General features: G+C 38.2%; 10 protein-coding genes across 10 annotated transcripts; 5 read left to right on the forward strand and 5 right to left on the reverse strand. All coding sequences in view use genetic code 12, as the record gives it.

The window, feature by feature from the left end:
* Positions 1-239: 239 nt before the first annotated feature.
* Positions 240-1574, forward strand: TFB4 (RNA polymerase II transcription factor B subunit 4; the record flags this gene model as incomplete). Its single annotated transcript, XM_001523851.1, has 1 exon — positions 240-1574. The coding sequence occupies one exon, from the start codon at positions 240-242 to the stop codon at positions 1572-1574; it is 1335 nt and encodes a 444-aa protein (XP_001523901.1).
* Positions 1575-1628: 54 nt separating this feature from the next.
* On the reverse strand, positions 1629-2075 carry PVL30_005446 (uncharacterized protein; the record flags this gene model as incomplete). The annotated part of the gene is made up of 1 exon (XM_001523852.1): positions 1629-2075. The coding sequence occupies one exon, from the start codon at positions 2073-2075 to the stop codon at positions 1629-1631; it is 447 nt and encodes a 148-aa protein (XP_001523902.1).
* Positions 2076-2868: 793 nt separating this feature from the next.
* Positions 2869-3351, reverse strand: FCA1 (Cytosine deaminase; the record flags this gene model as incomplete). The annotated part of the gene is made up of 1 exon (XM_001523853.1): positions 2869-3351. One exon carries the CDS (start codon positions 3349-3351, stop codon positions 2869-2871), a length of 483 nt encoding a protein of 160 aa, XP_001523903.1.
* Positions 3352-3703: 352 nt separating this feature from the next.
* VPS15 (Serine/threonine-protein kinase) lies at positions 3704-8194 on the reverse strand (the record flags this gene model as incomplete). Its single annotated transcript, XM_001523854.2, has 1 exon — positions 3704-8194. One exon carries the CDS (start codon positions 8192-8194, stop codon positions 3704-3706), a length of 4491 nt encoding a protein of 1496 aa, XP_001523904.2.
* Positions 8195-8714: 520 nt separating this feature from the next.
* PVL30_005449 (uncharacterized protein) lies at positions 8715-9413 on the forward strand (the record flags this gene model as incomplete). Its single annotated transcript, XM_001523855.1, has 1 exon — positions 8715-9413. The coding sequence occupies one exon, from the start codon at positions 8715-8717 to the stop codon at positions 9411-9413; it is 699 nt and encodes a 232-aa protein (XP_001523905.2).
* A 566-nt stretch (positions 9414-9979) lies between these two features.
* PVL30_005450 (uncharacterized protein) lies at positions 9980-10450 on the forward strand (the record flags this gene model as incomplete). Its single annotated transcript, XM_001523856.2, has 2 exons — positions 9980-10014; positions 10114-10450. 2 exons carry the CDS (start codon positions 9980-9982, stop codon positions 10448-10450), a joined length of 372 nt encoding a protein of 123 aa, XP_001523906.2.
* Positions 10451-10607: 157 nt separating this feature from the next.
* On the reverse strand, positions 10608-12515 carry PVL30_005451 (uncharacterized protein; the record flags this gene model as incomplete). The annotated part of the gene is made up of 1 exon (XM_001523857.1): positions 10608-12515. One exon carries the CDS (start codon positions 12513-12515, stop codon positions 10608-10610), a length of 1908 nt encoding a protein of 635 aa, XP_001523907.2.
* A 408-nt stretch (positions 12516-12923) lies between these two features.
* On the forward strand, positions 12924-15362 carry EXO84 (exocyst complex component exo84; the record flags this gene model as incomplete). The annotated part of the gene is made up of 1 exon (XM_001523858.2): positions 12924-15362. The coding sequence occupies one exon, from the start codon at positions 12924-12926 to the stop codon at positions 15360-15362; it is 2439 nt and encodes an 812-aa protein (XP_001523908.2).
* Positions 15363-15642: 280 nt separating this feature from the next.
* On the reverse strand, positions 15643-18054 carry QDR3 (MFS antiporter qdr3; the record flags this gene model as incomplete). Its single annotated transcript, XM_001523859.2, has 1 exon — positions 15643-18054. One exon carries the CDS (start codon positions 18052-18054, stop codon positions 15643-15645), a length of 2412 nt encoding a protein of 803 aa, XP_001523909.2.
* Positions 18055-20943: 2889 nt separating this feature from the next.
* On the forward strand, positions 20944-22212 carry PVL30_005454 (uncharacterized protein; the record flags this gene model as incomplete). Its single annotated transcript, XM_001523860.2, has 1 exon — positions 20944-22212. The coding sequence occupies one exon, from the start codon at positions 20944-20946 to the stop codon at positions 22210-22212; it is 1269 nt and encodes a 422-aa protein (XP_001523910.2).
* Between the last annotated feature and the right edge of the window lie 4 nt (positions 22213-22216).

The raw sequence follows: 22216 nt of genomic DNA on the forward strand, positions 1-22216 counted from the left end.
AATGTTGTAGAGTCTTCTTCGATTGTGCTTTTGCTGTTGTCGCTGGAGTCTGCGTTGTTTTGGTGATTGAGTGGATACTATTATTATTAGTATTATTTTCTTCCTCTAGCTGAGCGGCTGGCGAGTAGAAGAGAACATATGAAAGTGAGAAGGAAGGGAGATGAATTATATTCGCAGCAATTCGCGTCAAGGAAAGATACTAGAATTCTATCCATAAAGACTCTACTTTTCCTTCCACTATGGATGCAATCACAGATCGTATATTTACGGAGACTTCATTAGAATCGACAACGACTAATGATGATCCAACATTGCTCACAATTGTTCTTGATGTTTCACCATTGGGTTGGTACAATCTTCGCCACACCACTAGTCTTGAGAACATCACAAAGTCATTATTAGTATTCCTTAATGGTCACTTAGCTCTCAACAATTCCAACCAAGTGGCATTCATAGCAAGCTCGTCTACAGGATCGAAATTTCTATATCCACATCTTGCCAAGTCAAATACTGAGAAGCAGACTAGAGCAGATCGCATATCGCAAGGAATGTATAGGCAATTTAAAAATGTCAATGAAGTCGTCCTCGAAGAACTCATTCGTTTTGTTAATGAAGAGGCAGAGGGAGCAGCAAGAGCAGAAGCAGAGACAGAAGCAGAAGTAGAAGCAGAGACAAATGGAAGAGAAGATCAGGGAGGAAACGCAAACAAAGCACGATCGAAAAGACAAGCTTATCATGCTCGAGGGTCAACGATTACCGGTGCAATGAGCATGGCTCTTACTTACACCAATAGAATGCTCACGTTGGATCAAAGCATCACCACTACAACTGCATCAGCCATGTCCACGGCTTCACTTAACTCATCCATATCCAAATCCGGATCCGACTCAGTAGGCACAGCCGGTGTAGGAGTCGGAGCAGGAGGTGGAGCCGTTGGGGGTGGGGCAACATCGTCGCTATCTTCGGCGGTATCAGGAGCATCAAGCTCCACTTCATCTGTGTCAATGAATTCTCGAATCTTAATAGTTACTGCTTCCGATAACGATAACCATTTGAATTATATACCTTTGATGAATTGTATATTCACAGCTCAGAAATTGAAGGTTTCCATTGATGTAGCAAAATTAGGTACTACTGATTCATCATATCTTCAGCAAGCAAGCGACGCAACGCATGGTGTTTACTTGAAAATTGAAGATCCAAGAGGTATGATTCAGGTCTTGTCTACTGCTTTTTTCATTGAACCAAACTTGAGACCTCATGTGATTATGCCAACTGATTATCAAGTGGATTACAAGGCAAGTTGCTTCTTGACCAAAAAACCAGTGGATTTGGGATACGTATGTTCTGTGTGCTTGTGTATCATGAGTTTTGTACCTGACGATTTAAAGTGTCCGGCTTGTTCGAGTGAATTTGATCAAGGAATAGTTCAAGAATTGACGAGAGATCCACAGGTTGCTGTTGTTAAAAAAAAGAGAAAATTGGATAAAGCAAATGGCACCGAATTGTTGAATGTTAAGGCAAAGTCCGAAGAGAAAGAGCAAGAGGCGAATAAAGAAAAAACCAATGATTAGACAATAGCAAACTAAAACCTCATATATTTCGTAGTGCTTTTATATTATCTGCAATTATATACCTTTATCAGTAATGGAAAATGGATAATCAGCAGGGTAGTAATGCTCAGAAATCAAATGGAATTTTCTTTCAGTTGATGTGTGAAACATGTGACGACATTGTTCTACAAAGCAATGCAAACCAGCATCACCCTTTTCCATCTTCATTTGAAGTAGCACATTATGATGTTCGTCAATGTGTAAATTGAGGATATAATCCGTAGGAAATACCTTGCCACATGAACTACAAGTGTTTTGATGTGCCATCATCACATGAATCTCACATGCAGGATATGATGGAAATCTTGACTCGCAATATAAACATTCGACATCACCATCGGATATTAAATTTGGTGTCGCAACAACCCTACTATCAACGCCAACAGCATCAGTAACTTCATCAGCAAACTCAACAGCGCCGACATAGTCACTAGATTCATCGTCCCTGGTACGTTTAACCATCAACTTTTTCAAATTTGGCCCATTGGCACATTATGAAAAACTTTAGGAAACGCTAATAATATTACATCTGTCACAGTGCGACACACACTGGACGCTCTGTGCCCTCGTTTCCGCTAAGTGAATATTTGGAGAATATTGCACGACATGGGAAACTTGAAACTTCAAACGAGATGAGTTAATATAAATAGGAACGAGAAGTGGTAAAATTAACTTATCACTATTATATAGAAATATCGGTTAAATACATAATTTAGACGGTCAACTACATTGAACACAAATCACTAGGTGAACGTGCAGAGTGTATACTCTCACGATTCTCCTTACTAGTGACTTTGTATGAGACAATTTACTCTCTTAACTTATGAGCATTGAGACCTTTATAGGTGCGATCATTGACAATTACACTTAGTTGGAATATAGCCTATCAAGTCACGAACTCAAACCGCTGGTATCGGTGAGCTACCAGCTCAAACCGATGCTCAGCAGTCGTACACTTGTCACTTGTGACAGTGCTATGCGACAACATCTTTACCAAATCCAATATCTTGAAAATATGGCGCTACCTGCTTACAAGAGAACAAGTTTAAAGATCAATGATGCTAAAGCATCTTGAATCATTGAATCTACAGAACTATACTTCAAATATTTTTTTTTTTTTCAAGACTATAATATTTGATAAATTGTTTAGTTTTTTCTTTTCTTTTCTTTTCTTTATAGAAAAAGAAAACAACAATAAACGCCCAACTTACCAGAATTTTTAGTATAATTATGTATTTGAAAGTCTTTTACACTTCTATACACCAATATCCTCATTCCAACATTCTGGTTTCTCTTGAATAAATTTAGTCAAGATTTCTTTACAACCTTCATCTTGCAAATTCACCAACTCTACTCCGTTTTGTTTCAACAATTCTTCGCCACCAACAAATGTGTCATTTTCTCCCATAACAACTCTTTTGATCCCGTAAAGCAAAATTGCACCTGTACACATATTGCATGGCGATAATGTGGTGTACATTGTGCAATCCTTGTATATACTATGTGGTAATCGACCTGCATTTTCCAAAACTGACATTTCACCATGCAAAATTGGCGAACCATTTTGCACACGTTTGTTGTAGCCACGTCCAAGAACGCGTCCATCCTTGTGGATGAGACAACCACCGATGGGGATTCCACCTTCATTGTAGGAGATTTGAGCTTGCTCTAAAGCAATTGCCATACCCTTTTTGTCATCAAAGCTTGAGTTGGTGGTACTTGTAGTTTCGCTGACCATAATGAGATACTTAGTTTCCAATAATAAACTGTAAAGAAGAGGAAAAAAATTTAAAAGAAAGAAAGGAAGGAAGGAAAAAAGAGCGAAAATCTGTACAAGGAGAAATAGAGTAGTAAACAGTGTTTATAAATCTGTTTGGAAAATTAAAGATAAGGTGAAAAATTTGGATTGGAGATGTTAAGCAGATGCTGTTTTCCGCGCCTATTTAAAAGAAATAGTAAAAAATGGAAAAATTGTGAAAAAGTAAGGAAAGTAACAAAAAAAAAAAAAAGGAAAAGATAGAAGAAAACTAATTCCGCACGAATGCGCTGCGCATCTTTGAAAGTTTGCCTATTATTATTAGTCCTACTTGCTATTTGAGGTTTAATTTCAAATCATCTAGCATCAAGGCAATTTCGTCCAATGTAACTTCAGAGCTGATTTCCACTAAACGACATCTATACTGCACACTCTTACCCTTTTTTGTAACACTTTGGCAATCTAAGGAAGGTATCTCCCACGTTGTTTCAATATCATCTGGCAGACTTTTAACCACAATTGTGATTGAGTTGCTATTGGGGTATCTTGAATGACCTGCAGTACCTCCAGCAGTACTTTGGTTGGTCCTACTCTTTCTAGCTATATTCAACAGAACAATGTTATCAACGCTGATTTTACCGTCACCTTTATCATTAATCTCAACCCTCCATGATTTCAAAAGTAACTTGAATCGCAAATCCCATAGTGACAAATAGCCTTTATTCGTTCCCAAAAGTATCCAGCTTTTTTCTGCTTCTCCAGATATGAAAGAAGTCACAGTTCCATACGCTAATGGATTTTGCAACAGATGCGATTCTTTCTCCATTGTAATCATATCGTAAATATTAATCTTCAGTTGGTAATCAATCGCGTACAAAGTTTGGCCAATCACCTTCGTATGAGATATAAATGTGTCGACTTGAACTTCTCGTATCAAAGTTGGTTTCATAAACTTAATAATCTTCTTTGCCTTGTTTCTGTTAGCTTCAATTCGTAATATGCGAATTGTGCCATCTCTTGTTGTCACTACGAAGCAAAATCGATTATGCAAAAACGTCACCGACGTTATTCTCGAAGTCAAATCTAGTTGTTGACTAGGGTTTTTGGCGCGTGCAAGATCATGCAATTGCGAAATGTCCCAAATAGCAATTCTCCCATTCTCCGTCCCAGTGACAAAAAACTCATTACCTGGCGCAATCGCCAAACAAGTGAATGCATCTATATTCTCGCTGGCTCGACGTACATTGAGGCTAAATATCTCTGGAACATCAATATCGTCCACATTCGTTTTCAGCCTTGAATTAATCACTTTTCCAAACTCAGCAAAATTATCCAATGTAGGCGAAATGGGCAACGTTTGTAAGAAATTCCAAATAAATGGGTTGTTTCCCTCATATGTATGCTGAATATGACACATAGTTACCCTACCATTCTCATCAACGTGAAAGACTTTATGCAAAACACACGGGTTATTGATCCATGATGGTTTAGCAACAATTCCCTTACTAGACTCCATCTCACCAAATACATTTGTCTCCACTGTCTGAAGTGAAGCAACTATCCTTTCCATATTTGGAAGCACAAGAGTCTGGTGGGAATCGTGCTCTATGCTCCTAGTGGAAATTGCGTCTTCGGATCTGTGTATTACACTTTCACCATGCAGCAGCGACAAAAACAATTTCTGCTTCTGCTTTTGCTTCTGCTGTTGTTTCTGCTCCCGTTTCTGCTCCTGGTCCAGCTTTTGATGATCTTGCTTTTGTTTTTGCTTTTGGTTACTACTTAATCCAATATTTTCTGTCTTGTACACCACATTGAGAAAAATATTTCTCGGCGTAGTCATGGTCATTTCGAAGCGCGAAAGGTTTTTAGAAGGTGTTCTGCTAACTCGATAAATATATTCTCTTAAAACAAATAGCTTCCAGAGCGATTTGTCGTCGATACCAATAGATTTAAGTTTCAAAAGCCAAGTTTTGTCCTCAGAGCTTAACGGAACACTCTCTTTGCTTCTTCCACTATTATAAGAGATTACAGTACCCATTTTCGGAAGGTATACTGACTTTCCCATATTCTTGGAGAAAGAGAGAATCCCTCCGTTTTTTGACAGCTTGTCATTTCTAGACTGCACTTGATGTTGATGAATTTGCTGTTGCTGAACTAAAGAAAAATTCATTCTTTTCTGCCAGAATAGCGATTTACTTGTATAGCTTTGTGCCCACGTGCAAGTCATTTCAAACACCTGCTTGCTAATTGGTCTAGTTAAACTAGGATATAGGGTATCCCAATTAATGTGGAAAATATCGTATACCAAGTAGCCTTTGATCAATGGGTATAGAAAGCAATATCTATCAGCATCGCTGAGGTTATCACTAATAGCAATGATCAAACTAATCAAAGATTGCCGGATCCATTCGTTTGGATGTAATAACAAGTAAAGCGAGCTTGATAAAAGCTCGGTATAAATCTCGAGCGCATTAAATTCAGTCTTTGCATTAATTAGTTTTTTCTTGACAATGAAATTAAATATTTCAAGAATTTTTAAAACAATAAGCTGGTCACCCTCACCAACGGTTTGTATCAATAACGGGAGAATATACTGTTGTAGTGTTAGTGATCCGATGAATGAACCCAAAGAAAGTACAGCCGAGAGAAAAGCCAACCTGAGTGTAACATTCGAGTCATTCATGTAAGATATCAAGTGTGGCAATATAATATCATTCGTTTTCTCCTTCCCAAAAAATTGGCACAATGGTAAGATATTTTCAAGTAAACTCACCTTCACCGCGGCATCTGCATCAGTCAATATCAACAACGCGAGGTCTTTGAATTTTTGGTCGAGTTGTGACTTGGGAATAGTCATTGTTGTCGTTGTCGTTGTTGTTGTTGTTGTGACTGATCTCAAAACATCATCAGGCGAGATAATTGCGGTCTGACCTAAAAGAGCACCAGCCTTGAATGCTTTCGACATTGTCCAGAACCTTTTTGCCACCATGGCAAGATACGGTAGACACCTGGCTACACAGCTATTAATCATGGATTGTGACTCGGGACTAACTTTTAAATTCAAAAGGATTTGTAGTTTCGGTAATAGATAGTCTGGGAAAAGAAGTACATTGATAGGTGTGATGTAAGAGCATGACATGACGAGAGTGGTCACAGCTTGCAATGCAACACAAACAACTTTGGCTGAAACTTCACTTGCAGATGCAGCACCAAAGGCCGAGGCAGCAGCAGACGCGCTGGAAGATTTGATTTCAATGTATTCATCTATAATGGTGCAAAGAAATGGTAGCGAACGGTCAAGTTTTGACTCGTCGTTGAGATGATTGGAAAGTACCAAAATTAACTCGCAGCATTTGATTTTGGAGTCAACAAATTTCAAAGATTTCAATAATGACGTGACATAATTGAGGATAACGAGAGCCGGCTCGTTAACATTACCATCACCTTCTTCGTCGTTGTCATCATTATCATCATCAACGTGTTCTTTTTCTTTTTCTTTTTCTTTTTCATAATTTTTGATATCTTTATCGCCATTATCAGAATTGTATTTGTCTTTGCTTTGATGACCTTGGACGCCTTGTCTTTTGCTCGGTCGAAGTTGAAAGTTGAATGGCAATCCTGGAATATTAACACGCATGGGAAAAAGTTCCTTAGTATCTAATGTTTGTTTTGAAGGAAAATAATCAAGGTGTAAGTTTTTGCAAATTTCTAGAAACGAATCGTAGATATAATTGAGTTTGACATCACTGATAGAGCTCAGCATGTAATTATTTCGGTTTTCTTCTGTTGTTGCCGTTGCTGTTGTTGCCGCAGACCGCAGTGGCAAAATTTCTTCATGGCTATTTAGCTTTTCCATAAATTCATACAAAAAAGTGTAGAAATATGTTGGAAAACAAGAACCTCGAAATTCCTCAAGTAGCTCTTTTGCCCCAGTACGCTCTTCTGGATTCACATTGATCAATTTCTGTATGAGCTTGATGATTCCTTTGTTCGGAATACTTGTTAAATCAGGAGTATACTCGCCTCTCATAAATTTGAATAATTGCGAAAGTGTAAAAGTTGGCTCGCCATCCAACCACAATTCCGCGATAACACATCCTAATCCAAACAAGTCCATCTCATCAGTAACACCATGTCGCAACTTGAACACCCCATTCTCGTCAAAATTCAGTACTACCTTGTGGTGCTGGTTACGGCTGTGATAAAATCTTTCTGGCGCTATGTAGCAGACTCTTCTATCCGAAGTATCAAAATAAAACGAGAATTGGTTGGGGTTATCCTCTGGCAAGTATACAGGTTTGATAAGTCCGGCAAAGTCAGTGAGAAATACCCAGTTGGATGAAGTAACAATGATGTTTTCAGAGCGAAGATCTCCATGGTGGATATTCAATGAATGTAGCTCGCTAACAACTCTTAATAACTGAAAAGTAATAAAGAGCTTTTCAATAGGCTCCAAAAACGGTCGCATTGATAGTCGATCGTACAAGTTGATCTTCCCCATTTGTCTAATGAGGTACCCGGCGCGGTCTGTTTCAATAATCTTATGCCATGTTAACGTATTTGATATGGGGACTAGTAGTGAAGACTGTTTCACCAATAGTTCAAGAAGCCCGTTGAACTGGATTGTATAGTTTGGAGTCGAGGGTTTTATAATGAGTTTTATGATGACCCAATACCCAGTGCGCTTATCTAGAGCCTTGATTGTTTTGAGGAATCGAGAATCGCTAAGAAGTTCAACAAATTTGTAATCTTCTAAAGCATCAATGTATGAGGAGACTGCCACAGTCGGAGCCAGCGGGGCCAATAATGACAACCGTGGACCCATATTTATGTTAATCTTGTTGTTTGTGGAGCATGAAAGATGTGATGTTCCTATGTGTTTGTTTGAAACTCTACTTTAGATTCCTTAAACCAATTGTTGCCTACCGCGTAGATTCCAAAAGCAAAAAAAAAATAAAAAAATAAAAATAGAGAAAGAGAAAGCAGTTTAGCTTGACCTTTTTTCCTTCCCCCCCTCCCCAGCCAACTTCCTAACTCAATTTCGCCCACTCCTCTCCACTCACTTTTTCAAATGTACACAAAATCGCATAAACACTGGCATCGAGAAACTGTAACTGACAAATGCATCAGCATTGCGCTTTTTGGTGAATGTGATTCCGATCCCGCTTGAACTTTCAAGTGGCAGTAATCCTTTTACATGAAAACCCCATCACATACATTATTTAAGTTTAGATAAGTAAACCATCTTTATTGGGAAGAGAAGAAAACAAATCAATTTATTTATTTAAGGAAAAAGAAAAGAGAGAGAAAGAGAAAAAGAGAACAAATTAGAAAGAAATCGTTTCATGTCAACAAGAGATGATCAAGATGAAGAAAAGTACCAGAGTACTGTGCTAGCTGTAAATGACATTGATGTTGACGATGAGGTCCAGGCGTATATGCAAAGGGTGCAGTCGGAGGCACAAAGTATTCGATTGTACACTGAAAAAGTGCTTACCACATCCACCACCGGAAAGCGTAAGATTGGTAAACACGTTGAAACGATAAATCTGGAAGGAAATACCGAGGATAAAAGAGATGGGGACTGGTCAAAAGAGATGATTCGGAACTTTGTTGAACTCAAGAGTCAAATACAAGCATTACGAGAACACAAGGGATTCTCCAAGAGCAATTTGTACCGATTAAATCTTAATACACATGCTGTATATAAGAGCCCGCCACCAGAAATGGATTTTTTTATATTGTGTTTGAACAGAAGGAAAGCATTTGATGCGTTAGTTCTTTTGACACAATTGCTAAACACAACAACTACGCCCGAAATCAGTCAATGGATATACAAAATATTTTTGAAAATAGATAGCACTTTAGAAGCCAAGGAATGTTCAATTCTTCGAGATTTGGCCAAAAAGGCAAGGAGTATCTCAGAAGAGCTCAAGCTAGGAGAAGATCATTCAAATGCTGAGAATACTAGTGTGACAATGTTTACTTGCGAAATGATAATTTCAATTGTTGGGATCTATTATCGCCAAATGGACCTTCTTTGAACCAAATATGTTATTTAAATTATGAAAGTTACCAATTCCAATAAGCTTAACTTGACTTGTAATACTAAAACTTACTTTCTTTTTCTTTTCTTCTCTTTGATTAATGTTTTTTAGAGTGGGAAAAAGAAAAAGAAAAAGAAAAAGGTACACGGCTGGCGTGACCTCTATTTCTTGAGCGAGTTTGCGCAAAGAAATTAGTATCTAGTGTATTAACTACTGTATTTGCTCTAGCTGACCAAAATTTCCAACCACTAATAACAGGTCCGGATCCCATTCTTCATGGCATTTTGCCAGTTAACAACGTCTACGTATAGTATTGAATATGTATAAATTTTTCTTTTCTCCTTTTTTAATTCTATGCCTAATCCTATCAAATTTCCCACCAAAAAAAATTGTCTACAGCGAGATAACCACCTAAAAAAATTAACAAAATTACAATAAAGTTCTGGACGAGAGTTCAAGACAGGCAGCACCCAACACCCAGCACACTCAGCCGCAAGAGCAATAGCAACAGCGATAGCAGCACGAGCCATACACACCTTTAATCTAACCCACAAATACCTATCATGGCTCCAAAAGCAAGAGCAGAGTTGGTTGTCCCGTATGTACAGATCCTATTTCAAATTCTATCATTAAGAAAAGGTTACAGAAATGTATAGAATATAATTTTGTCAGTCAGTTTACTAACCATTCAGTACAGATACAAACATGTACCAGCTAAACCTAGAAGGGATGCAGGAAATATAATTGCCCAATCATTGCCCATGGCAGCCATGTTTATGAAGAATAAGGTATTGTCTTGGGCTTCTTTGTTCTTGGCAGTACAATCGTATTTGAATGAGCCTGTGAATAAACCAGAAGCTGATGCAAAGGAACAACAACAACCAGCATTTTTCAGGATATTGTTTGCATTTGTAGCCATCGGAACTTGTTACATGGATCTATTCTTCCCTGGCACTAACCCAGCATTGAAAAGAGCAGCTAAAGTGGCATCGGATGCTACTGCTACAGCCACCGCTGTGGTTACTGCTGCTTAAGTCCAAAAGACACCCGGCTTTATATATATGAATATATAAATATATATATATAAATAAATATATACATAATACATAATGTTACATTGACAATCAAAACAAATTTGATTCACAAAAAAGAAAAGACAAGAGAGCGAAATTCAGGTAGATGAGCAACATCTTACTTCACATCCAATATTACACTGTCCAGTCCAACATAAGAACCAATCAACTTCCGTGAGTCTTGATCCCATTTCAAATCGCATATACCCATGGTCTCTTTTGTTCCAGAATCTGGAATCTGTGGATCGTAAATTGCCACGCATTTCATAAAACTGCGGTTTTGTAAAGTGAATGTGTCAATCTTTGTTTCCCAAACAGTTATTCGACCTAACTCGTCTCCCAATGCAAGAAAGTCACCAGAGGGTGCTAATGAAGAATTAAGTAGCAACAGGTCCTTTGCAGCATCCGTAAAATTTGCGCGCTGAGATTCACTGAAATTTTCGAGATTAATATATAGTTGTGAGCTCTTGATATTCTTACCCGTTTGAGGATCCCAAACATTCAACACACCATCCATGGAAATTGATAAAAGAACACTCAGTTCTTTGTATTTGATCCATGCTAAATCAATAATTGGAGCTGCGTGCATCACAAAACTGGGGACCTCAGTCTCGGACTTTACATTTAATGTGAGGCTTGCTTTCGATGAGGCACCATCCCAAATTTTTATCTTGTAGTCAAAATCAGAACATGAAGCTAAGAGCATGGAGGAATCGGAGCTAACTTTGAGAACCAGAATCTGGTTTTCGTGTCCTTCAAGAAACCCAACAGCCTGCACCTCATGTGTTCCAGCCCCATACGGTGGTGGACGTATTTCAAACACCTCTATCGTGTGGATGTTACTGGTATTGCTATTATTCATGCCGTGGTTATCATTACTCGATATTGCAAATTTGTCATCACTAAACCAACAAATAATGACTTGCGGATCTTTTTCGCCATTCAAATCTTTCACACCATTCATCAGTCGTATCAGTTTAAGAGTTTGTCCATCCCAGATGTTCATTTGATTCTCGCTGTCAACAGTAGCAACAAATTTTCCCTTCGGACTCCATACAATATTGGTAATCGCACTCCTCTTGACTTTATGCTCTGCAGCAAGGTCTTGTACTAAGGCATTTGCAGAGTTAGCAATGTTCCGCAATCTTCCATCAGGCGACCACGCTCGCAACTCGCTGTATGCACCAGCTGTGATAAGCAAGTCTCCCAAAGGTGACCACGAAACCATATTAATTTCGTTTTTAAAGTCCGGCAAATCTGGGTGTGCTAATTCTTTAGACTCGCTTATGCTGTCATCCTTCAATGTGCTGCATATAGCTCTTCCGTCTAGTTTCCCGTAGGCAAAGATTGATGTCGAAGGATGCCACGAGCTGGTGATACTTGGAACAAATTTCACTGTTGGTTTTAATTCGCTAGTTTCAAAGTTGATAGGAGTCGAATCTTGTGGTTCTAGAACTAGGCCTTCATTTGCTGGTTTATTCAGCAGGTCACCATTTACATCTTGCATCTCAATATCACCTTCTGGCTTCCCATTACTTCCTACATGAGACTCGGACTTGACTGCTGATGCATTGTTCGACTCTAATGAGCTCACAATATTTTGACCCTTCTCTTGGCTCTGACCCTGAATGTGGTTTTGGTTTTGATTTTGATTTTGGTTTTGGTTTTGGTTTTGGTGATTAGTGATACTTTTCGTGATGTTGCTGGGGTTAACACTTTGTTGTGAGTTCGTATCTGTGTTTATATTTGCAAGTTCATTCTGTACTAGTGACGCAAGAAATGTATATTCACTTTCTTCTTTGGCTTTGGAGCCAGCCTCAGTCTCTGCAATTGTGTATAAAATTCCTTTTTGAACGAGTTCAACGAGGCAGCCCGGTGGTATCTTGTCGATAATTTTCACATTGTCGTCATTTTCGTAACCCAGACACTGCGACTGTCGATCAAATGTATATGCTGACAAGTCATACCCTGCCTCTTGGAAATATCGCCATATTAGGTAGTTGAGCTCTTTACTTGTAAATGACATCTGGATTGTTAATGAAGAAATAAGTTGGAAACTAACAATGGTTAGCTTAGGTTTCTTGTTGTATGTGTGTGTGTATTTTTCTTTTGGTTAAATTGTTAATGTGCAACTTTTCTCAGTTTTCTCAGTTTTCTCAGAATCTTGAATTTTTCTCTCGTAGAATTTCAATATATTGACATAGACAGATACACGCTCACTCTCTCATTTTCTCATACTTTCATATTCTCACTCACACACACTCTCTCACCACCTAATACATTTATTAACACTCGTTTATTTACTCAAACTCGCACATAATAATTAAAACAGTCCGCTAGTTTGTGTGTGTTCTGACAATACACATCTGATACCAAAGTTTTACCCTTTTTCTTACCACCAGCACAAACCAATTCAACCAATTTACCTGTCAAAATGTATAGAGATAGAGGGAAAAGTAAAGGCAATTGGCTGAGGCAAGAAGGAAGAGCAGGAGGCGGAGCAGGAGGAGGAGGAGCAGGAACTTCGAACCCATACTCCAATCTAAATCTTTCCCGTGTGGAGACCAATAGAAGTTACATCAGTGTTGCTGAAAGAGGAGATCTCTATGGTACTACTGGGTCGAGAGGTTTGGGCGGAAAAGCTCCACAATCTAATTTTCATGGAAATTCGAGCAACAACTATAACAATGGCAATAATAAAGGCAACAACACTTTGCAAGTTCCTGGTGCATATTCCAATCAAAACAATGATCGTCAACATAATCGTCGTTATAGTATACATACTGCGGCTCACCAACATGGGAGGTCATTCTCCAATAGCAATTTTGATACGTCCAATGCTCCACAACTACCCAACTTGCCTCAAGGAATGACAATGAATTCAAAACCAAAACCAAAACCATTGACCATTCTGCAAGAGATACTAAAGGGGCTTGACCAAAGTACCGCAGGAGACATTGACGATTATTACAAGTCTTTGGTAAAACAAAAGCAAATTGTAACCAGAGATTTCAAGGACAATATCAACCAGAATCAAAAAAATGTAATGGCATTGACCAAAGACCTTAAGGAAACTCAAGAGGAATTGTTGAATATGAGACACACAACAAAGGATTTGTTTGAAGTTTTGGATCTGTTTAAGGAAACAGCTGAACGTCGACTCAGTCTCGAGCGAGAAAATCTTGGTGCTACTCAGATGCTGCAACAACTGCAGCAACTGCAAAAGAGCGAAAAAGACAAGAGAAAAGATCGATCTTCTATCTTGCTTTTGGAAAAGAACTGGGCGAAAGAGTTGCAGTCACTATTCAAACATGTTGATGGAGCTTCGAAATTTATACAACCACTACCTGGCCGACACGTGCTTGCAGAAAGTGGGAGATGGCACGAGGTTAATGCCGGTACATGGAAACCGAGCAACCCGGGACATTTGTTTGTGTTGAACGATTTGTTATTGATTGCAGCAAAAAAGACTCTGACAAATACCAATAACAAGTTGGACCAGAAAGGCATTGGTGTTGGTGGTGGTGCTGGTGGTGGTGCTGGCACAAAGTCTAATAAACTACAAGCAATTCAATGTTTACCATTGACTCTGGTTACAATGACAAAAATCACCCCTCCGAAAACAGATCCAAACTTATATTTTATCAGTATCAAGACCAAGTCCTTAAACTATGTGTATCAAACTGATAGGTATGATCATTTTGTTAAAATCACAGATGCATTCAACAAAGGAAAAAACGAAATGATACACGAACAAAGAGTGATGAGAGGATCAGTCAGCATGGAGAATAACCGGCCTGTGTCAGTTAGTGAGACACAAGAGGAAAAGAAGCAATTACGGGACTCTTTGCGGAACTCTGGCTCTCATGAAATGAACGGAGCCGTTGACGAACATGGAAAGCGAATAAGTGGTAGCTTTAGAAGAAGCGGCACGTTGAGTGGTACCAACAGTAAGAGAAACTCTTCAGAGTTTGTTTTGCACGATATAAGTGCCCGAGTGCATTCGCGTAACAAGTCTCATGACTTTCAAAGTAGTACTTATAACTATGCATCTGGAAATGGTAAATCTGAGTTTTTCAACAGTATGAAAAACTTGGAAGGCGAATTTGACGATGTGGATATTAATATCTCACGCAACAAATTCGCTGACGCTGTGCAACTAGTGACTGCGATTGAAAAGAGATTGCTAAAGTTTGAAAACTATTTGGCTAAACAGAGAAACAGTGCTTCATCCTTAGCCAATCAAACTGACGAGTCGTTGCTTCTCGAAGTGACCAAATTGAAAGTTGAAAATAGAAAAGATGAGATTATACAGTGTCTTTTGTTTGACCTCCTGAATCGTAGTTCAAAGCTTACAGCATCGGAGGTATCAGAAATCATTATTCTTTTCCAACAATTGGATCATTTGGAATCTGGTATCCAAGCATTCCTTGACGCAACATCACTACACCTTGCAAGTATGGTCTCTAAATTGATTGTTAGTTTACAAGGTAGCACCAAGATTGATGTAGTCAATTATCTATCCAATCTCATGGTCATCAATGTGGCTATTGTCCAAAGAACAATTAATATTTACAAACTGAAAATAAATCCAATATTAGCAGAGCTGGGCCAGGGCATTGACTCATCAGGTTTAATAGATTGGTGCATTGAGGAATTCAAAAAATTGAATAAAACTATAAAGAAACATCTATACGGTACATTGTTGATTATCGATGGACATAATTTTGAGACTGATGAGCCAGTGTATAGTGTCAAAGATGAGAAACTATACGGAGATTTCCTTAACATTATGAATCAAGAGTTGGAAGAGTTGCGTATGGTGGGGTTGGACGTAGAGTACATTTTTGAACCGCTAATGAACTTGCAGTAGAAGAGAAGCATAATAAAAGGGTAGAACGGGATTGATGAAGAAGAGAAAAACAGAAGAATGAAGGACTTAGCAAACTGGAGAAAGCATAGGAAATAGTTAGCAACCAAAAGCGAGTCTTCACACATATATGCATATATATTCAGATATATGTATATATGCATACATATATATATATATATATAAACACTCTCCTTTTCTTTCATTTCTTCTCTACAAGAAAACTTCATGCGAAAGTTAATTATTGAAATAAATATATAAATAAGCATCCTTTTTGTACTTCTCACAATTTATCGTAGAGTTTCATCAAATCGTAATGTTCTCTAAAATACGCACCTTTTCTTTTCAAGTACAACAAGATTAATGATGCCACCGTCAATATGCCCATCAATATACTAAACAAAATACCAGGACCAATTGCTACCAACAAGGGCTCAACAATAAAGGTAGCCACAGCAGCCAAGATCTGTCTGATTAAATTGTTTAATGCTACTCCAGTTGCACCTTTACCAGGCAAAGTATCCACTAGGTAAGTGACTGTTGCACCAATCACCAACATCGAGGCAAACCCACAAATTGCAGTGCCAATCAAGGGAACGAGCCAAAACTCACCATACTTGATTGTCCATCCAAAGATGAGGCACGCCATTGGGTATAGAATTACGGCAAGAACAATGTTCCAAGATATACGTGATTCGGGGACTAGCTCACCATGCTTTTCAGCGTATTTGTTTAACAAATGATCATTCCATCGACCACCAATCATTGAGGCAGCAAGGTATGTTACTGAATTGGGGATATACATCAACCCAACAATAATTTGACTAAACTTATAAGGTTCACGAGCATATTCGTACGAAATGGTCATGTTGAAGAAATAAATTACTGCAAATGATATTCCAGAGTAGAGAATAACAAGCACAACAGGTGGGTGTTTCAAAAGAACAAGCGAGTGGAGTGGACGAATGATCAAATCGTAACAATTACGTTTAAACTCGGCTCTTTTATTCAAAGATGGTGGCTGTGTAAGCAGAGTTGAAGTGTTTGTTGCCCCAATTCCGTTTTCTTCTCGAGGTAACTCTTCAGTTGCTACCCCCATATTGGACATTGAACGACGAATCTCGCCTGCAACGTATGATTGTTGCAATTTGCGTGAGTATGACGATCGATTAGTTGTCAATCGAGACAAAGTGGGCATCACTGGATCCATAATGGGACCCTCGTCTTCGTCGTCTTCAATTATAGACCGAACCGATCTTGCGCTTGATCTTCGACTCATATTGGTTGCAACGCGTTGTAAATCCTGGTCTTGATTATCTGTTAGAATATGTGGATCATGGTGGCCTTTAGTTTGGTTCTTGTTGTGTTGTTGATGTTGCTGTTGTTGTTGTTGTTGTTGTTGTTGTTGTTGTTGTCGTGTGGGTAATATCTCTTCACCTTGAAAACTAGAGTCATCGCTATTTTCCAGTTTCTCTTTTTCATTTTGTTGCACATTCTCCTCTGTCTTTTCTTTTTCATCAATTGGCTCGGCTCCTTGCGCCTGCTTCATTATATTCTTCAATAATGCCAAATTATCAAGCTTCCTTAATGTCTCAGGTAAGAAGAAAGTGATACTGATTAGATTGCAAGCGGCAAATATCATTAATAACCATTGAGTTGCTCTCCAGCCCCATGCTTGTGATACTGCACCACCCAATATAGGAGCCAAAAATGGGCCCATTAATGGACCTAGGTAGTACCATCCCATAGCCTTACCTCTTTCCTGAGGCACAAACAAATCTGCAATTGTACCTGCCCCCACTGCCTGGACACTTGCCGAGGAGCCACCTTGTAGAACTCTTAAAACTATTAATGCGCTAATATTTGGTGACAAAGATGTACCAATACTGAATGCAACAAAGAGGACAAAACTAATAAAGTAAACTGATCTTCTCCCAAATCTTTCACTAAAAGAAGACCACCAAAGTGGGAAAATACCTAGGGATAAAAGGTATATACCAACGGAGACATTGACCATACTCACTGTAGTATCTAGTTTATCGACAATATCATCGATTGCCGGTAACATGATGGAAGTACCCATGGGACCAGTAATTGAAGCCAATGCTATAATCCCAACAATGAAGTATTTGATTTTTAGTGGATAGTCTCTTGCGTCATAGTATTCTGGAATGACAACCAACTGGCTTAGTAAACCTCTTCTTTCCAGTCTCTTGACTCGTAATGTTTTGCTCGATGCATTGGTCTGATTAGTTTTGTTTGTTTTATTAGTTTGATTTGTTTGCGTCGTGCGAGCTGTTTGGAAATGTGACAAGTCTCGATGTTGAAGTGATTCAAATGAAGTAATACTTCGTTCGAGATCAGCTAGGGGACCAAGGATGGGTGTTGGTGGGTTATACGGGGTTGCTTTTCCGTCATTGTCATCATTTTCGTCGCCAAGAGGGTTTTCAAATTGATGTTGATTTTGGTGCTGTTGGTGCTGGTGCTGGTGCTGGTGCTGGTGCTGCTGATGTTGACTGCTGTCGCTCGACTCTTTAACTGAATGCGTTATGGGATTGACTTCAGTATGCCGATTATGCTGATGCTCTGAGTATTCTGTAGACGCTAATGAAATGTTTTCTGAAGTATCGTCGCCGTGATCAATACCAGCAGTGTTTGTTGGTTGGCCAGAGAATTGATTATGATGATGTGACATTGCTGGTGATATATAATGTTTTCTTTCAGTAGTTATTATTATTATTATTACTACTTTTGATCCTGTTTTATGATGGTGGTGGTATTTAACTGTTTAGAAACTGGATAAACAAAGTGACCTACTGATTCATAAGTCAAGGGGTAAGAGGTTGTAAATGGGGTGGATAATGAGGTATTTATAAAAGTTTGACAGGGTGCTTGTGAATGTTCACATATATATATATGTATATGTAATTGTGCAGTGCTGTGCTGTGGTTCTTGACTATTAACGTTAAACAATAGTCGATAGTGTGCAATGGGATACTGTAGATCTATACATTTCTCTCCATGAAATTATATAGCCGTTGTGTATTGACTCACTTAGCAGAAAGGGAGGGAGGGAGAAAGAAGAAAAAAAATGTGTCTATCTATATATATATATAATATATATATATATATGTATATTATATTCTGAATCAAGCCAGCAAGGGGAGAGAAACGAAAAAGAGAAATTAAAAGAGAAATAGTAGATGGTGGGGTTGAGGTAAACTAAATACTCACATGGCTGAATCATAATGCATGGAACGTCTAGGTCAAAATAAAGGGGAAGAGTGCTAGAGCAAGTACAAGTACTAAGAAAAAAGGCAGAAGCAAAATAAACAAAAAAAAGGGAAAAAGGAAGAGAAGAAGAGTGCCAAGTGTCGAGCTTCTACTGCCTCTTGTCAAATTTTAAGAACATGTTGTATCTGAAAAAGTAAATTTTTTTTTATGGGGGGGGGGGGAGCCCTGAACATAAAATACATTAAACTTTAAAGAAAACTTTTATCTAATATTAACAGAAGAATAAATAAATGTGGCTGCAAGTGTTTATAGCAGTGGGAGAGTATACGTAAAGTGCAATATAAAGTTGTGAATAAGTTGAGAATTATTGTAGAGGCAAACTGGGGTGATGGAAACTTTGTAAACAAATGTATTAACAAAAGTTACTTTCCTAAGCTCCTCGTCTCTTTTGTTCAAAGCAAAGATTATTGAATGTAAATTGAAAATTTGCGGTGTTTGAGGTGGGGAATTAAGGTGGTTCTTTCTATATGGTTGTGATCTTTTCAACTAGTCTATTAGTTATGTTATTTTTCTTCTTGCTTTGCTTTGTTTTGCTTAGTTTTGCTTTGTTTTCTTGTTTTTGGGTTTTTGAGAGGAATGGGCGGTGGGAAAATGAGGGATTTGGTGATTGATAACTCCGATCATACATTGTCATTATATTTTCGGGGTTTATTTCCGATCATTTTCTCTCTCAATTTTGTCAGCTCCTACACAACCCAATTCTTTATGTAATTTCAAATCTTTCATTCTTCTCTTTTCTTCTATTCTTTTAAAATTTTGAATTTTGAATTGTTTTTGATTTATTCTGCAGCTCAACACCAGTGTAAATCACAACGGCTGTATAGGTACTAGCATGACGTATTGGAGAAACGTTGTTATTTAGACAAAGAGAAGCGTACTTGTATATAATGGAGTAACCAGTTCTTATTTGTTCAATCATAGCTCAACTCTAAACTCTTACTTTCGGATGAATGGATTGAAAATTGTAGATTGATTTTTAAAAAGAGGGGAAGCCAAAACACGAGTGCAGAGATTAGGAATGTCAACCACGGCTGTAAAAGTTCTGATATGATAATATATATTAACAAAGTTTTCACACTTTTATTTTGCAATTTACATTCAATGTCGATAAAATTTAACATTTTAACACTTTCCAAATGATGAAGCCTTTTGAAGTTTTGATCGATTAGACACTGTGAAAGAAAAAGAAGAAGAGGAAGGTGAAACTATTCCAAAGATGATTTTAATTCAGTTGTCAAAAATTTGCACAAATTACACTCAAATAATTTTTTACCAAAAAAAGAGTCGTTAAATAGTTACCAACATGTATATCATGTCTAACTCAACCCTTTTACCTTGTTAATTACTATACAAAGATTATGGAAGTTCTTTTTTGAAAAGAGTGTATTACCTTTCAACATTTACCTTCCTACAAGCTGAGATGGTGCGCGAATTAAAGAGCATCTGGTGAAGCATTGGTTAGTCACGCACCATCACCAAATCAGGGCTTAGCTAGCTAAGCAAAATTTCTAGCTCCAACATCGCTTAACTAAATTTTGTAAAATCATTACTGTCGCCAGTATTTGCAAAAGCCAGTAAACATGAAATATTCTATATATAGATATCTGTCCTAGCAGTCACTTTCAATTGTCATTATCGCATTGGTTGCAGGTAAATTCCAAAAAAAAAAAATATTAGAAAACAACCCAACAAAATTGTTTGAAAGTTTTTCTTTTTTTTTTTTTCTTCCAAAAAATCACAAGAGTAGAAAAAGTGTGGGGGGGGGGGGCGGAAGGGGGAAGGGGACGGAAAAAGTGGGAGGGGAGAAAACCAAAAAAAAAAAGAAAACAGGAGGATGAGGAATAGACGAACGGAGCTACCGTTGCCACAATTACTTGTGCACGCCCACCACGTAAGCGTACTAATGTTCTCTGTCTAATGCTCTAAAGCACGCGCAGCTCGGATATATAGTTGATATTCATACACATCTACTAATATTTTATATTCATATATTATATATATATTTATATGTTATAAGAAATATCAATATCCAGTTGCCATTGCCACTTCGCAACCAACCATTTTTAGCAGCAGTTCTCCACACAATTTTCGCTTTTGCTACGATAGCTGGCTAACCAACTTGCTTCCATTCACTGGTCGAATCAAACATATATTTCATAAATCCCACTTTGACAACGCTTCCGCCATCATCACAAAACATTTTCTTCTTTTGGTGTTTATTTTCGTTTTTTCTTTTTATTTTTGTTTCTTTCGTTTTTTTAATCCTTCCACTCCTTACTTTTCTTTCAAGATGGGTTATCGAAATACGTTACCCGTCATTATTGTCCGAACCGCAATACTTATCCCCACATTTATCCTTGGCTGTCTTTGTATAGTGTTTACACAATGGGTCAGTTTAATTCTTTTTAGAAACTCTCCATCAACGACAAATTCCATTATCGGCACAACAAAGACCCACTTCGTCATCCTATTGGGGCTTCTTACATCGATAGTTAACCCATGCAAGATTGCAGTCACAGTCGATGTTGATTCAGTACCACATAGTCAACAATTCAAAGTTGACTCGTCGTTAAACTTGCACACTTTTCTTGACCCCAACTCCGTCATTATTTCCAACCACCAAATCTATACTGACTGGTTATTTCTTTGGTTCTTAACATATACGTCCAACTTGAGTAACGCAGTATTCATCATCCTCAAGGACTTATCCAAAATCCCCGTTTTGGGCTATGGAATGACCAACTTCAACTTTCTTTTCCTTTCGCGCAAATGGGCAAAGGACAAGATTGTGTTGACGAATCAGTTATTGGAGATAGATGCCAATGCCAGAGGATTGGGTCCAGCAAATGGAGTACAACTCGTGTCCAGTAAGAGCACCTCAGCAGACATTGACATCAAGAAATGGCCAACAGGAAAAAACCCACGCAAGGATCAAAAACTTTGGCCCTACGAGTTGATTTTGTTCCCTGAAGGTACCGTTCCTTCCGATAGAACAACAAAGAAATCGGCAGAATATGTGCTATCCAAAGGGTACCCACCATTGAAACACGTGCTATTACCTCGTGTGCGAGGCTTATTTTTGGCACTCAAGAAATTGCGAAACTCGGTTGAGGAAGTTTACGATATCACCACTGCTTATTCAGATTTGAAAGCTGATGAATATGGAGAAATCAAGTTTTCGTTAAAGAACTTTTACTTGAGGGGATATGGACCACCAGTAATCAATTATTTTATTCGTGCTTACAAGATCAAAGACATCCCCTTGGGAGATGAGGATGAGGACGACATTGACGAAACCTCAGATGAAAGCTTACAAAAGTTTGAAAAGTGGCTATTGAAGATATGGTATGAAAAGGACGAGTTGATGAACAACTTTTATGAAACAGGTGAATGGAATGCCAATGCATATGACACACGAACAGTAATTGGCGATTTCAAATTAAAGAACAAATGGGAAATTGTGAGACCATACTTGCCAATCTCGACTTTGGCATTGTTTTTGTATTTTACTTATCGCTTTGTAATTGTCCTTATTAAATCTAGACTGGGCAGTGCATAGTATA

Source organism: Lodderomyces elongisporus, chromosome 8, assembly GCF_030384665.1.
Source record: "Lodderomyces elongisporus chromosome 8, complete sequence".
NCBI lineage: Eukaryota > Fungi > Ascomycota > Pichiomycetes > Serinales > Debaryomycetaceae > Lodderomyces > Lodderomyces elongisporus.